At 43.2% G+C, this 16,801-nt stretch overlaps 1 protein-coding gene across 1 annotated transcript in view; it reads right to left on the bottom strand.

The window, feature by feature from the left end:
- Nucleotides 1-3,346: 3,346 nt before the first annotated feature.
- The window catches only part of ANO6 (anoctamin 6), a 78,255-nt gene continuing 64,800 nt past the window's right edge, over nt 3,347-16,801 (bottom strand). The window contains exons 15-20 of the mRNA XM_066591717.1: nt 15,019-15,116; nt 12,399-12,526; nt 9,719-9,924; nt 8,605-8,807; nt 5,867-5,972; nt 3,347-4,406 (exon numbers count right to left, since the gene is read on the bottom strand). Coding sequence (XP_066447814.1) covers nt 4,200-4,406; nt 5,867-5,972; nt 8,605-8,807; nt 9,719-9,924; nt 12,399-12,526; nt 15,019-15,116 — 948 coding nt within the window. The 3' untranslated portion in view covers nt 3,347-4,199. The remainder of the gene's footprint in view (nt 4,407-5,866; nt 5,973-8,604; nt 8,808-9,718; nt 9,925-12,398; nt 12,527-15,018; nt 15,117-16,801) is intronic.

The raw sequence follows: 16,801 nt of genomic DNA on the forward strand, positions 1-16,801 counted from the left end.
AGATTATGTGCAGTAACATGCTAGATATTGCCTCACTAGATATTAACAGGCGAGTTCACACTGTATTTCAGTGCACAACCACAGCCTTTGTGTCCCAGTGTTTGGCAATTCAGATGGAACATAGGCTTCACTAGTCAAAAGTGCAAGTTATGATCTCCATTTAAGTTTCAGTTCCTTTTCAACATTTTTTTTCAGACAGAATAGTGTAGTTAGCCACACTATTCCGTCCGACAAAAACTTTTTAAAATGTAGACCAAAACTTGCACCTTTGATTAAGGAAAGCCTATTGTCCTATCTAAATGCCATTTTCAGCAAATCAGATGGAACCTTGGAACTGAAAGGCTGGGTGAGAAGTGAATGGCAATGTGATCTCAACTTTACAGCCTTGTTTATGTATGCAACCTTTTAGTTAACTAGCATTTTTCCCTGAAAATAAGCCCTACCCTAATTTTTCAGGATTTTTGGTGTGCTTAACCCTTTCCAATCCACTGTCTGACGTCTAAAGACATTCTGATTGAAGGCTGTACAGCTGGGATGTTGAAAGACGTCTGGCAGGGTATTATTGTAGGTTACTGGCCGCTCTGTTGTCGGGGGGCCTGTCCAGCATATCCCATACCGCAGTACTGGCTCTAGCCAGCAGATGGCGGCATTGTATAATGGCAGAAAGAAAGCCCCCCTAGGAAACACTGAATCCAAAATTGGATTGCAAAGGGTTAAAATATAAGTTCTTTCTCCGAAAATAAACCCTAGCTGTGTTACGAAAAAAAAACCAAAAAAACCAAAACATTACCTAGCAGGCTCAGACTGCATCCCTCCCGTTGCTCTCTGGAGCTTCGTCAGTTCTCGGCCACCCACAGAAGATCGCTTCTTGATTGCGGGATTCATAAACATCGCTCAGCCAATCACAGCCATTGCATTGTAGAAGCAGGATTTGTGAATTGGTTGAGCCATGGCATTGATTGTCCAATTCATAAATCCCACCTCCAGAATGCGATGGCTGTGATTGGTTCATCCAGCGCCCGAGAACCAAATCACAGCCATCGCATTGGTTCATACAGTGCTGCATTGATTGGTTCTTGAGCGCTGCTCAGCCAATCAAAGCCATCGCTTCCTGGAGGCGGGATTTATGAATCCCGTAACCAGGAAGCAATCTTCTGTGGGCAGCCAAAGGCTGCATAAAGCCTGCCGGAGCTCCGGAGAGCAGTGTGAGGGATGTGGACCGAGCCTGCTAAGTATAAGACATTCCCCCCAAAAAAGACCTAGTGCCTCTTTTGGGGCAATAATATAAAACAGGGTTTTATTTTCAGGGAAACATGGCAATGCATTTAAAACTACACAATTCTTAAAAAAATAAATAAAAAAAAAAAAAAAAAAAAAGATACCACAGTATTTAAAGTTGTGACTGCACACGATCCAGTCATATTTGGCACTGGTTATAGAATTATATAGTAGTCAAAGATATATTTAGTCACATCACAGATCCAGCTGCGACACTGAATGTAAATGCGCTGTAACCGGTATTTTGCCACCATGCTGCTAGGTCTAATAGTGACTTAGTCAAAATTAATGCATGCATGACAAGTTGTACTATCCTGCACTTCCCATGTGGCCTTTAAGGCCTCATGTCCACTAGCTGAATGGAATTGCGGAATCCCATTTAAAGCAAATCCGCGGCAGATTCTGCGCAGATTGTATTTTTCAAGTGGACATGAGGCCGAAAGGAACATGTAAACCAGGAAGATGCTTTGACAGTGGCTATGGCACAGGTGAATATATACTTTGTGTGCACAAAGTATGTGGACATCCCTTCTAAATAGTGGTCATGGCCCTTTTAGCCACATCTGTTGCCAACAAGTCCATAAAACATGAAGTATACAGTCATGCAATGCCCCATAAGTATATTATAATCTTAAACCAAGTTAGAGCTCATTTGACTCTCAACATGGCACAGTCATAAGAGAACATGATATTTTGCCAAGTGCTTTCCTGGTTAGCTGTATAAGTGGCATAATTGTATAGTGGACGTGACTGGAAGAAATAACAGCGGATCCTCCTCCTTGCAGCCAAATAAGTGTGAGGAACACTATCCCCACCTGCTCAAGTGAATAGTATTGTCTTTAGTTGCAACTAGTGTTTCCCAAATGGCCTCTGGAGGCAGCAGTTCCACAGGAGCTTTGTGGATTGTGTTTTGTGGGGCCAATAAGATGCCCAACACCATCTGAAGAAGTGGATATATATATATATATATTTTTTTTTTTAGTGACAAATGATACTTCATTGTTTAAATGGGTTATTTGGCTTTTAAATATTGCTAGCCCAGCCTCGGGATCCACCATTAATATCTGATCAGTGGAAACAACTACCAATCAGCTGGCGGATCAGTGTTTACTTGTGATTACAATCCTGTCTGTACTCTTCATAGTGGCCAAGATACTGCAGCGCTGCTCCATTCGCCTCAATGGGACAACGCTGCAGTACTGAGACCAGCGACTATGAATAGTACAGCAGTGTGAACAGAGTTTGTTGTACTCGGATGTAAACATCGAAGAGGCTGTAGCACTTGGACGATCACTGCGGCTCCATCGATCAGCTGATTTGTGGGAGTCCCAAGAGGCAGAATCCCACTGAGCAAATATTGATGGCCTATCTGGAGGACAGGCCATCCATTTTTAAAAGCCTTATAACTCCTTAAGCAATCTGCTGGACGGATGAGGCCTTAAAGGGGTGGTCTCGCGAAAGCAAGTGGGTCTATACACTTCTGTATGGCCATATTAATGCACTTTGTAATATACATCGTGCATTAAATATGAGCCATACAGAAGTTATTCACTTACCTGCTCCGTTGCTAGCGTCCCCGTTGCCATGGTTCCGTCTAACTTCGGTGTCTTCTTGCTTTTTTAGACGCGCTTGCGCAGATGCATCTTCTCCCTTCGGCTGGTCTTGGAAGCATCGGCGTTTTGGCTCCGCCCCCTTTTCGCGTCATCGCGTAGCTCCGCCCCCGTCATGTGCCGATTCCAGCCAATCAGGAGGCTGGAACCGGCACACGTCATGGGGCGGAGCTACGCGATGATGCGTACAAGGGGGCGGAGCCAAAATGCCGATGCTGCCGAGCGGAGCCGAAGGGAGAAGAAGGGAGAAGACGGATCTGCGCAAGCGCGTCTAAAAAGGCAAGAAGACACCGAAATTAGACGGAACCATGGCGACGGGGACGCTAGCAACGGAGCAGGTAAGTGAATAACTTCTGTATGGCTCATATTTAATGCACAATGTACATTACAAAGTGCATTAATATGGCCATACAGAAGTGTATAGACCCACTTGCTTTCGCGAGACCACCCCTTTAAAGCTGAAGGTGCTTCTGGGCCCTTAGCTCCAATAAAGGAAAAAAAGTAATTCTTCAGCATATGTTGACATTGTAGTAACTACATTCTTCCATCTTAAGGCAACAGGAAAAAAAAAAAAAAAAAAACCAGCATGAAAATGTCCAGCATGCACAAAATAAACTTCAGAAAATGGAATTTGCATAGTGTTAGGGCTGTTAATAATTGGGTTGAGATGCTAAACACAAAACACATGAATGTGATATTTAGATTTTACATACTTTTGGCCAACTAGTATATGTATGTATATATACACTGGTATATACATGTTACATATTGTATATAAGCACCAGAGAATACAATGCATGTAAATACATAATATGTCAAACGTTGTATAAAACAGTTGTGCATGGATGAAAATTACCATATTTGCTAATGAATTATGGTTCTTTCAAAAAGAACTGGAAAATGGATTCATGGTAAATCTGCATACATTATATAATGCATAGACATGCAGTCTGTCCGTTCAAGGTTATGCTCAAACTGCTAAGGCTTGATGTGAAGTGATGAGGACCTACAATGCCATGTACTCTGTAATGACGAGTTCACACACTGTGGAATTGTTGCGGAATTCCAGCGGAACGGGGGCTGAAAGTCCACAACAATGTAAGTGAATGAGGTGATAAAGCCCATTCACTCACAATGGAAGAAACTCGCAGGGTAATCTAGTCAGGTGCAGATTTCCAGCGTGTAGTCCATTCATTGCGATGCAATAAGTGAAATCCGCCCCAAAACCAACGCAGTCATGTGCAGGTTGTGGTACAGAAAAGGTCCACTTTGTGTGATCTCAACCTGTCAGTCACGTAAAGTCAGGGCGGTCTAATCCAGCTTGTTCACACTCAGATTGTCAACACCTTTTAAGATTGTATCCGCCAAACTTCCCATCTGTTTTTTCACCAACTTCAGATGTTTCTCATGTAGAAGCTTCTGTATGAGGTACTTTTCTCTCTTGATTTTCTCTTTGGTGTCGTTAGAAATGTCAGGGATGATGTAGGATATAATGAACTTAATAAAGTAGACTATATGCTGTGGAAGAGAGAACAAGGCAAGGTGAGAGAATGGGAATACACAATGCCTCAGATATTGTAGGAAAGTCAATGTACATTGTAACTTAACTACTACAGGAAGCAGAATACACACGGAGCGAGTCTCATCTAACCTGCTCCAGGGGTGGCACTCGATTCTGCAAAGGTCTCTCACAAATGATGAATACAGGTACACGGCAAGTAAACCCAGGGCAGATCTTGAGGTGTGACACATAAGGCCAACCAACAACTTTAGGCCGCCTTCACATGGGTGTTAAAAATTGTGCGATTTTCGCGCAATGCAAGAGCGAGTTAAAACGCAGAATTATGAAACCAAGGATTTTCAATTGCTTCTTTCACATTTGTGATGTTTGCACTCATGCAATGTTGTGAGAAAATAAATTGCGGCATGCCCCATCTTTCTGCGATGTGCGATTTATTATTTTTAATCTTCTATATTTTTCTATTGAGCCTTTTTTTTATCACACCGCAAAGCACGAACTTGCGATTTTCGTGCAATACGTTTTTAACATTAGAAAGTCACATTGACTTTCGCGCTACAAAAATCGCAACAGCAATGTTTTTGAGAGAAAGAGCAGCACTGATACTCAAAAATCCTGGGAACAACAAAGTGATTTTCTCGCAGCGATATGCCGATTGCTCGTGTGAAACTACCCTTAAAAACACCTCACAAATAAAACATTTAAACGATTTGCAAAAGACAAAATGTCAATCTCATGCTAGAAAAAATTAGCAGTTGTTTTAATGCAGCAGATTTCCAAGACACAAAAGGAACCTTTCTAATCCCTAACGGATCCCCATAAAAGGACCTCAAAAAGGGCCTAAAAATGTTATACCAGTTCAAGCTACATTTTTGTCTCAAAGAAAAAATATTTAATAGAAAGCGATCAAGAGTCATATGTACTCCGAAATGGTACTAATGGAAACCACAGGTCGTCCCACAGAAAACAAACCCTCACATAACCCGATCAATGGAAAGATAAAAAAGTCTAGTATAGTATAGCAAAAATAAATAAAAACATTTTGTGTCATTGTAAATCACACTGACAAAAGAATAAAAGTTATAATGGAATTTCTGCCACAGTGTATATGCCATAAAAGCAATACTCCGCCCCCCCCCCCGTAAAGAAGGCAAAATTGCAGGGTTTTTTTTCACATTTTACTCCACTCATCTCACAAAAAACAAGCTCTTAAACAGCTATGTTGACAGAAAAATAAAAAAAAGTTACGACTGTTTTGAAAGTAGGGAGGAGAAATAAAAAGAAAAGAAAAAAAGTGTCATGTCCTTAAGGGGTGACTTGTTCAAGATTTTAAAGAGGATTTTCTGTACTCCTTCTCACCCTCCAATTCTGTATCAATCCTTCCCACAGTTTAGGCTGTAAGTATGTATATATAATTTTTCTTTTTTTTTTACAAAAAAAAGAACCTTTAATGACTTACCTCCATAACAATGAGAAAAGATAGCTTAGCGGCAATAACATGCCAGTAAAACATGCTGTGTTCATACTGGTGTTCATGTCCGGGTGGATATCGGAAATCACGGTACCTAGGCAGTGTTACACAAATATTTCGTTACATGTAATACCAAGCAGTAACCACAAGATGGAGCAAATCTGTGTCTGGCTCATGTGCATGTAGCGTTTACCGACTACAAGAACTTCCATACTGATGAATGACAGCGACACATGCAATTCATTTTCAAGTTCCATGACAGAATTTTTTTTTTCATGCTGTTAAAGGAGATGTCTCGAGGAAGCAGTGATTTTTTTTTTTTGCCCAATCCCCCTAATTAAACATACATTACTAATTACCCCTGTAAATGACTTTCCTAGCTGGTTTGTACTTACCGTTCCAGCGTTTCAGCAACTTATAAAAGTTTCCCCAAGATGGCCGCCGGCTCTTTCCCCGTCGCTCGCTGCAGCCCGACGTGCGCGCTCCCGAGACGCTGCCAGCTGTGTCTCCATGGCAACCGGACGCCCCGCAGCCGCCGACCAGACGCCCCGCAGCCGCCGACCAGACGCCCCGCAGCCGCCGACCAGACGCCCCGCAGCCGCCGACCAGACGCCCCGCAGCCGCCGACCAGACGCCCCGCAGCCGCCGACCAGACGCCCCGCAGCCGCCGACCAGTCACCCACCGCAAGGCAGCAGGTAACCGGCGCTAGCCCCCGGCTCCCCAGCGCTACGCTCCCGGCTCCCCAGCGCTAGACCCTCAGCCCAGGTGAAGGCCCCGGAGCCCAGCGCTAGGTTCCGGAGCCCAGCGCTAGGTTCCGGAGCCCAGGTGAAGGCCCCGGAGCCCAGCGCTGGGCTTCGGGGCCTTCACCTGTCAGTGAACATCACCCCCGACCCATCACTTACCCCCCTGGCCCAGCGCTAGTTCCCCCGGCCTAGCGACAGCCCCCCCCGGCCTAGCGACAGCCCCCCCATCGCAGCGACAGCCCCCCCCGGCCTAGCGACAGCCCCCCCCATCGCAGCGACAGCCCCCCCCGGCCTAGCGACAGCCCCCCCCATCGCAGCGACAGCCCCCCCCGGCCTAGCGACAGCCCCCCCATCGCAGCGGCAGCCCCCCCCATCGCAGCGACAGCGACGACAGCCCCCCCCGGCGCAGCGGCAGCCCCCCCCGGCCCATCACTTACCTGGACGGCAGGACAGCTGGACGGCAGGACAGCTGGGCGGCTTCTCCGGACAGCTGGGCGGCTCTGCACCTTCCTCTAACAGAGGAAGGTACAGAATGGCCGCTCCAGCGCGCTCCCGAGCAGTGACAGCTCATCTGCGCATGCGCAGAAGAGCTGTAGCGGGGAGCACACTGAAGCGGCTCGTGCTGAAAGGAGAAGACCGGACTGCGCAAGCGCGTCTAAAAAAGCAAGCTGCCAGTGAATTTAGACGGAACCATGGAGACGAGGACGCTAGCAACGGAGCAGGTAAGTGGAATAACTTCTGTATGGCTCATATTTAATGCACGATGTATATTACAAAGTGCATTAATATGGCCATACGGAAGTGTATACCCCCACTTGGTTTCGCGAGACCACCCCTTTAAGCAAAGTATGATAGTAGGCCCCGATTGTGCAGTCTAATTGTAAAAACATACATTATAAATCTATTTACTTAGCTTTCATAAAATTAGCTTCTGGATAGTAAAAAATGTACTTGAAGAGCTTGAACTATTCAGCACAACCCGTATACAAGAGACGCTGTTGGTTATAGAGATGTCACAGAAGGGGCTGAGCTAGAGGAGCCCATATTGTACACGTATTAACTGCCAAGTAATACTACATTTCCCCTATAGCAGTCAACTGTTATAGTCCGAGATAGTTGCTTCTGAGAGACGCTACTAAAGCCAGACTCACAATAATTTAGAGGAACACACATCGGCTTCATTTTTAGGAGAGACAATCCCTTTCGGGTGGTTTCACATACAGGGATTTTTTTGAGAGAGCCAGAAGTGGCTGCTAAAAGAAGGAGAACTACTTAACATTTTCTGAATCTTTTGAGCCTTTTTCTGGTTTTGTCCCCCCCACAAAAATCTGCATAACACTGCAACAAAAACTGCATATTTTTTCCCCCAGAAAAACTGCATATGGAACCACCTTAAATATAAACTAATAAAAGCTAGCTGAAACAATGTATAAATACACTTTGACTGAGTGAGGGTGGTTTCACATCTGCGTCGGAACCTTCGTCGCAGATCTGGGTATAAATACTGTCCAAAAGTTGGGCGGAAAGCAAGCGGACCCCATTATAGTCAATGCGGCCTGCCTAGCATTGTTTAGTTCCGTACAGAGACATAACCGTTCGGCCACAGAGATTCCCCTTTCCTGCAGCCTGAACAGAGCGCAGATGTGAATGCACCCTTCGTCTGTTGCAGGAAAGCAACAAAGTTTGCTCTAAAATGTAAATGCTTTTCCATACCACTAACGAATATAATGAGAAAAAGTGAAATTGTAAAGAGCAAGTGGTCAACTTTTAATTAACTTTTGGTCTCCTGTAAAATCTGTATGAAAAGCAGTTTCCTGAAAATTTAGCAAAACAACCTATAAAAGCCAGAGGACCAAAATGTTACAACCGACATCACAATGCTCACTTTGATACATAATGAGGCTTTTGAAAACACGCTGCAAGAGATACAAAAAAAAGGCACATCTGTAGTGCTAGCTGAGGGAAATACTGTTGGTACTTGCCTGCATGTACTTTCTGTGCCAAACCAAGCTGGTGGAACCGGTCTGCTTGCATCTCTGAAATCCACTATACTGAAGACTGAAAGGGTGCTATTAATGTATCCTTGCATAGTGCTGGATGTATGGTTGCCATACGGTGCAACAGAGAAAGACCAATAATATACTAAACGTGGTATCATATCAGACGTAAAGGCAATGATCATGGCCTGCAGCATAAAAAAAAGGAAACCGTATTAGGAGCAGAAGGAGAAACAGAAACAAACATATATACCCGCATAGGTCATGTAACAGATGCTCTGGTCAGACGCTATGCGCAAATCTGCAAAAATATACTCATTACTCTTGAGTGAAGCAATGGCATACATACAATGAAAGCAGCTCACACAAGTTACTATGTGGTGGATGCCAAATTCAGATGGGCTATCCCCGCTTCCCCATGTGTGAACCTTCACGGGGCTCCCCTAGTCCAATGATGGAAGATAAAGCTTTTTACTTGTAAACACTCCTGATTATATATGTGACACAATCTTGTCAAGAACTGAGCCAATGAACATAATTTACAACAGTTAAATGTTACAATATACCCTTATAAGACATACTATTTCTTACTTATTACTTACATGTAGAAAGGTATAGCCTCAAAAAAGCATTTTCAAAACTGTAGTCCACATTTAGTGGACTTGGTTTACCACTGACACATGGTGTAAAGGCACTACAGTTCTTGTCTTCACATTTCATCCAGAAAGGGGAATAAGCCAACCTGTGGACAGCTATGCATCCTAGGAGCTCTCATGTTGTACTGACAAACTTTTTATAGGTCTACTACCAACCTGACTTCCTTCACCTTCTCTTGCCGTTTTATGTGGGTTGATGCAAGGCATGGCTAATTACCCAAAGGGCATTGGATATTTGAAGGAGACAGTTATACTCTACAAAATGTAAGTTAGTAGGTGCATACACAAGTTTTGGCACTCCATCTGCTGATTAAGCCTTTTTTGGCTCTACCTCTCTTGCCAGTAACATTTCTAAGTCCTCCGCAATATTGAATTTTTATCAGGCCTTTACATAGGATACACACTTGCAGTAGAGATTTTTATTTTCTCTTGAACACACTTACATTTGTTACCACAGCAAGTATCGCCACTCCTTGCATGATCGGCTGCCAGGCTCCGATGTCTTGTGCCTTCTCAGGTACCATACGCCTGAACTGAGTGGTAAGCTTCCAGGCATCCACACGAATTTCAAGTAAGTTATTCACAAGGGCCAAAAGAGGAGCAAGAGGAAAGGATGCCACAAACAAGGTAACAAATCCAAACTGAATCACTGTCAGAAGGAGAAAAAAAAATATGTAAATGTGTTGTTCCTGCATGAAGTGTAATCATAATGTAGGTTATCAGTGAAAGTGGAAGTAAAAAGGCATTTATATTCTGATAAAGGTCTGCATTATTCTCCTTCCTGAAAAGTTATTTGCTGTTCTGTTCAAACTTCATTATTTATGTCTCACCTGTTTCTAGAACAAAAGATTACTGATATGTTAATTGCAATGTATCTTTTTATAGCTGGACTGTACTGAAGTAATCTAATAAATAAGCTGCAGCCCTGATGTAGTCACATAACTGCTATGAGAGTTGATGCAAACATTCATATTGTTTTGGGATCTTAAAAACTAACTTGCATTACAACACAGTCCGATGGATTGCAGTTGTCAGTTTAACCATTTCTGTTGCCTATTTAGTTGTGGCTATACTCTTGAAATAAGTGAGCCAAGGAGATCATTTCCAGCTATCCCCAAGTCTTTACCCCTGCAGAATGGAGTCTAACTGCACACGAGAAAGTGAACCACGGCCCAATAAAGAGTTTGCCAACATGCGATATCCCGGAGGATGCCAGGTGCTTTTATATCAAAACCGCCTTGCATCATTTCAGGGAAGTAGCGATCCTCCGCCATGGCTGATAGCCGCAGCAGAGGATTGCAGAATTTCTCCCATGGTTTGCAATAGGGAAACCTCGCATCGCGTAGACCTAGCATAGTGTGATGCGGTCACTGGCCCCACTGAGAATAGGCGGTGCAAAGGAATGCCCAAAGATAAGACGTGCCGGAATTTGTTTCCCACATAACCCCATTCAAAAGAATGAGGTTCATATTCGTGCGAGATTTGTGTGTCTCACAACGCACAAATCTCACGCGATTTAAGAAATAATGTGTTACGCTATCAGAAGCCATGAAAAGGATTGTTGTGACAAGTACAACAGCACCATATTATGACAAATACAAGTCTAATAGTCATACAGAAATAGCAAGTCTTAAAAATTGTATGTATCTAGAAGAAGACAAACAAAGACTTGCATTATAATCTTCATTCCTTTCAAGTAAACTCGACAGAATCTGACGCACTATGCTCTTTAACGAGCACTGTAGCATGTTTGTACTAGACATTGGCTGGGGTCTCCGAACCAGGAATCCCACTAATGAAAACCGCTGACACAACTTAATGTAATTAAGTGCAAACAGATAACTAGAAAAAACAAGCTATTATATATAGGGAATAGACATGCAAATGCGTGTTTACACAGTATGTACATATATATGGTGGCAGAGGAGCTGCTTAAGTGAGGTGTTTGAGTAACTGGGGGCCATATCTCAAGAAAATGGTTGGTAGAAAAAGGGTTCTCTCTACTGTGGAGCTGGCTCACTATGCTGCACCTGAGAAGCCTTGTTAAAAATGTTAAAAAGATGGTAGTGATGGCTACCAGTCTGCTGAACCTATAGAGTGCAAAAGACAGGTTACCTGTATATGGTTTATAGTTTTGTGAAGCTTTGGGTGCTAGGCCAGACTGTAGAGAGGACATTGCGAATGTTTAGTAAGAGGCCAGAGGGCCAGGTGTTTTTGTTCACTGTAAATTTAAGCAGTAAAGCTGGCAGGAGTTAGATTTAGGCCTCATGTCCATGGGTTGTTCGGATTCTGCAGCGGAGACCTGCAGAAACCATTTGCGGGAGCTTGCAGATTTAATGGTTTTTCTGCACGGATGCACTGCAGATCATCCGCGTGGAAAAAAAAATCCAAAACCCGCCTCCCAGTCTTTTCCCCACCTCCTTAATTGATTTTAACCTTCAAATCCGCAATTCAATTTGCAGATGCACTGCGATCATCCTCAGCCATTGATTTCTATTGAGCCCGTCCGCATGGAATCCGCACTGAAATGGATTTATTTTCCACACTAGATGGTCCGCAAATCAAATCCACATGCCTAAATTCAGTTGCGTATGCCAATGCTTCCCTATGGGCACTTTAAATTGCAGATCTTCTGTGCAGGTGACCAGTGCGGATTCCACAAATCAAATCTGCCCGTGGACATTGGGCTTGAAAAGAAACTACAGTGTGCAAGGGAATGTACCTTGTGTGCCAACCATCTTATGGTGATGCTGTTTTGAAGGCAAAGGGTGGTCACACCAGATATAGATTTGTTCATTAACATTGCATTTTGTTAACCCTTTCCAATCCAATTTGTATCCTGGTTTTCCTAGGGGGCTTACTCTTTTTCTGCCATTATACAACAGCGCTATATGCTGGCTAAAACCAGTACTGCATAAGGTGACACGTTGGAGAGGCTCTGACAGCAGAAAGGCTGGCAATATACAGTAAGAGAACCCTGACAGACGTCTTCCAACATCGGAGCTGTACAGCCTTAAATCATGTCTTCAGACGGCAGACAGTGGATTAGAAAGGGTTAATTGATAAAAACAATTAACACTTCTATTGTTTAAAGCATTCATACTTTGTAACATATGCACCTACCCATTTCAAGATACTCATGAAACAATCCTAGTTTTCCTACAGGTTGCAGATGGTAATCCTGTTCCCACCGAGGCTTTATAGTTTCTATCCCTGAAGAGCGACATCTTGCGATAAGATTTTTGATCCAGCTGCAGTATGAAGAAAGGTCTGTGTTATAATGGATTGCTGCACAGCTTTTGATATTCGTGTTTTACACTTTGTGCCTACTTCACATTTAGTCCTACATCTCAGCCTGGAGAAAAGAACAATGTAGCATTCAAAGTAAAGTGCAGTGGAAGAAGTGTAGACATGTCTATGGAATGGAGGAAAAAGCGCAACTCGATTATGAAGTGCTGGGTATAATTTACAACATTTCTAGGTCAGCTCTCATTTCATAGAAGGATTCTAGGAGTATAATATTCTAACTAAGCAGAAGATATTGATGAACTCTTTCTACATCAGACGGCCAAGCTCTCAAAAATGCATGACATAGTGATTATGGGAGATTTTATCTATCCAGACATTTGTTGGGAATCTCTCTCAGGTGAAAGTAATGGATCCAACAAATTCTTATCTGCTCTTGCTGACAACTTTATCTTCCAAAAGGTAGAAGAGAGAAAAGGGGATTTGCTATCTTGGACTCAATTCTTACCAACAGGGAGGGAATGTTTATGAAATGGAAAGAGGGGAGAATATCTAAAGAAGAATATAATGCTAGCCGTAATCAATCGCTCCCTGCAGTCATACTGGTTTAGCCACTATACGGCCAAATTTGACTATTGTCTATGTGTATATCACCCCTCACTCTCCACCTCGCCATACCGTGCACATCTCCAGCCCCTTTACCTTCTGTATCACCCCACTATTTGTAGTATGTAAGCTCGTTGGAGCAGGACCCTCACCCCTATTGTTTCCATCAATTGATTACTTAATGTAACCGTGGTTTTGTTTTTATTTTTCCTATCTTGTAAGCGCTGCAGAATATGTCAATGCTATATAAAAGATTATTATTATAATGCAGCAAGTGTCAGAAAAGCTAAAGCTAATAATGAAGTGAGGCTTGCAAGTAGAGGCCAAAATGCAATAAAAAAGGATTTTAGGGGTATGTAAAAAGCAAAAGAAAAAAGTCAAAGATGCTATTGGATGCTTACAAGATGAAAATGGTGAATTGGTTAAGAATGATTTTGAAAAGGACGAACTTTAAATTCCTATTTTGTATCCGTTTTCTCTCAGAAAGTAGATGGAACATCAACTGATCTTTCCTGTGCTATTGGGGGAATAAAAGAATGCAGGCTACCTATAAGCAGAGAAACAGTGAGGGAACACTTAGCTAACTTAAATGAATTCAAGTCTCAAGGTCCAGAAGAATTACATCCTAGGATACTTAAGGAAGCAGCGGAGGTAATTGCTGAACCACTTGCAATAATATTTTGAAAATTCCTGGAGAACAGGAGAAGTCCCAGAAGATTAGAAAAGGGCAAATGTCCCCATCTTCAAAAAAAGGGAAGGTGGTAGATCCAGGAAACTACAGGCCTGTGAGCCTGACTTCTATACCAGGAAAGATCTTTGAACAAATTATTAAACAGCATGTATGCAAGTACTTGGATAAAAATGGATTAAATCAGAGTCAGCAATTTCCTTCTATGACAGTATCACCAAGTGGATTGATCAGGAAAATGCGGTGGATATAGTATATCTTGACTTTAGTAAAGCATTTGACAAAGTATCTCATACTATACTGATAAAAAAATGACCAAATATGGGATTGACAAGGCAACTGTTAGGTGGATTCACAACTGGCTGAGTGATCTCACTCAAAGAATGGTCATAAATAGCTACACATCTAAGTGAAAGAATATATCAAGTGGGGTACCACAAGGCTCTGTCCTAAGCCCAGTGTTGTTCAATATTTTTATAAATGATCTGGAGGAGGGAATTGATGGGTAACTTTTCAACAACACAAAGCTAGGAGGGATAGCTAACACTAGGGAAGAGGGGGAAAATATTCAAAAAGATCTAGAAAAACTTGAACAGTAGGCGGCGACTAACAGAATGGTATTTAACAAGGAGAAATGTAAAGTCCTACATCTGGGTAAGAAAAAAAAACAAAAAAAAAAAACACATACAGAATGGGACGAATTGAGCTAAGCAGCAGCACATGTGAAAAAGACTTGGGTATACTAATAGATCATAGACTGAACATGAGTAAACAATGTGATGCAGCAGCTAGTTTTGCTACTATTCTGCCCATTGGCCAAGCGTGCATGTGTTCTCAATGTGAAAGCGTAAACACATCAATTTTGACAGCGGCTTATCTCCCTTGAGAACAAAGGATTGTGCACATTAAATTCAGCATGCCTTATGTCCTCCTCTCCCCCACCAGAAGAATGTCAGCCAAACCTCTAGTACACATTAGATAGTTGCCCAGTCCTGTCAAAATCAGAAGGTTTGGCGGATATTAGTTTAATTTGTATATGCAGCTTAAGCGGTTAGTGGCAGATGGCTTTAGCTAATAGAGAGGGGACCCAAGTAGGAGACCACTAGCCTTCTTTCTAGGTACTGTACCACAATAGCACCTATAGAAAGCGGTGATTTACAGCAGTTAATGCCTTCATAGAAAGTTTAAAATAGTAATACTTACGGCAGCAGAATTTCCTGAATATTATTCCAGATGGCTTTACCGCCCATGATAATTGTCAACTGCGTTGTCAGTTCAAGAAGGCAACCTCCAGGATCACACTAGTAAAAAGTTAGGTATAAATAATAAACAAATAAAGCTCTGCTCACACTGGCGCTGGGTTGCGGCATTATTCTTGCTGCAAAACAAACCAGAGGTCCAATGGAAACCACAAAACTCATTGTTAGTCAATTGGAGCGATCATAGCTCCATTAAGTAAAGGTGCCTTTACATGAGGCGATTATCACCCGAACAATCACTAGAAACAGTAAATTCTGCCACCGACAGAACACAAAGTGATAAATTGCTCACTTGTCGGAGTCGCGTGGTTTTTAGCTCACCTACAAACCAAGCGAATATTCCGCCTGTGTGAACAGTTATTCATCTATGAACAACTCTGTTTGCAGTGAAGAGATTTCCATCCCGCTACGCCTTCATTCTCTTAACTATCACTCCTGTGTGAAAGCACAGACGTGAGTTCCGTGTAAAGGTACCTTAAGGAACACATGATGTTCATGTGAACAAAGACTACTTTCACTTTACCACTAGTATCTTGTGGATTGTAAGCAGGGCCCACTCTCCAATACCACTCTGTTACTAAGCAAGCGCATCTCTATTCTCTCATGCTATCTCTCTATAGCCAACTCTATATATAGACAGGAGCCCTAACTGACTGACTCGCCACTATTTCTCTAACTTTAAAAAGTTATGCAAACAAGAAATTTGGCATGACAATTCTTTACTTTTCCTATTTAGGATCTAAAGGGTTCACAACTTGATTATTCAATTCTAAGTGCAAAAAGTAAGTGACCCCCTATGTAATGTACCTAATCTAATTCTCCAACTTCGTGGTGTCATACAAACTTGGTATGACTATTCTTTGGGTCGTAAATAGGGAAAGTAAAAGGGGTCACAACTTCAATATTCAATTCTAAGTGTGAAGAACTGTGCCAAAAGCCACGATACATGAGATAGTTCTTTTTTCAGAAACCATAAAGCCTAGGGAAATGATTTGCATGCTGAGGAGAATCTAACCGACCTCCGTGTGCCCATGCTGAGGAGAATCTAACCGACCTCCGTGTGCCCATGCTGAGGAGAATCTAACCGACCTCCGTGTGCCCATGCTGAGGAGAATCTAACCGACCTCCGTGTGCCCATGCTGAGGAGAATCTAACCGACCTCCGTGTGCCCATGCTGAGGAGAATCTAACCGACCTCCGTGTGCCCATGCTGAGGAGAATCTAACCGACCTCCGTGTGCCCATGCTGAGGAGAATCTAACCGACCTCCGTGTGCCCATGCTGAGGAGAATCTAACCGACCTCCGTGTGCCCATGCTGAGGAGAATCTAACCGACCTCCGTGTGCCCATGCTGAGGAGAATCTAACCGACCTCCGTGTGCCCATGCTGAGGAGAATCTAACCGACCTCCGTGTGCCCATGCTGAGGAGAATCTAACCGACCTCCGTGTGCCCATGCTGAGGAGAATCTAACCGACCTCCGTGTGCCCATGCTGAGGAGAATCTAACCGACCTCCGTGTGCCCATGCTGAGGAGAATCTAACCGACCTCCGTGTGCCCATGCTGAGGAGAATCTAACCGACCTCCGTGTGCCCATGCTGAGGAGAATCTAACCGACCTCCGTGTGCCCATGCTGAGGAGAATCTAACCGACCTCCGTGTGCCCATGCTGAGGAGAATCTAACCGACCTCCGTGTGCCCATGCTGAGGAGAATCTAACCGACCTCCGTGT

This window comes from Eleutherodactylus coqui, chromosome 2 (assembly GCF_035609145.1).
Source record: "Eleutherodactylus coqui strain aEleCoq1 chromosome 2, aEleCoq1.hap1, whole genome shotgun sequence".
Lineage (NCBI taxonomy): Eukaryota > Metazoa > Chordata > Amphibia > Anura > Eleutherodactylidae > Eleutherodactylus > Eleutherodactylus coqui.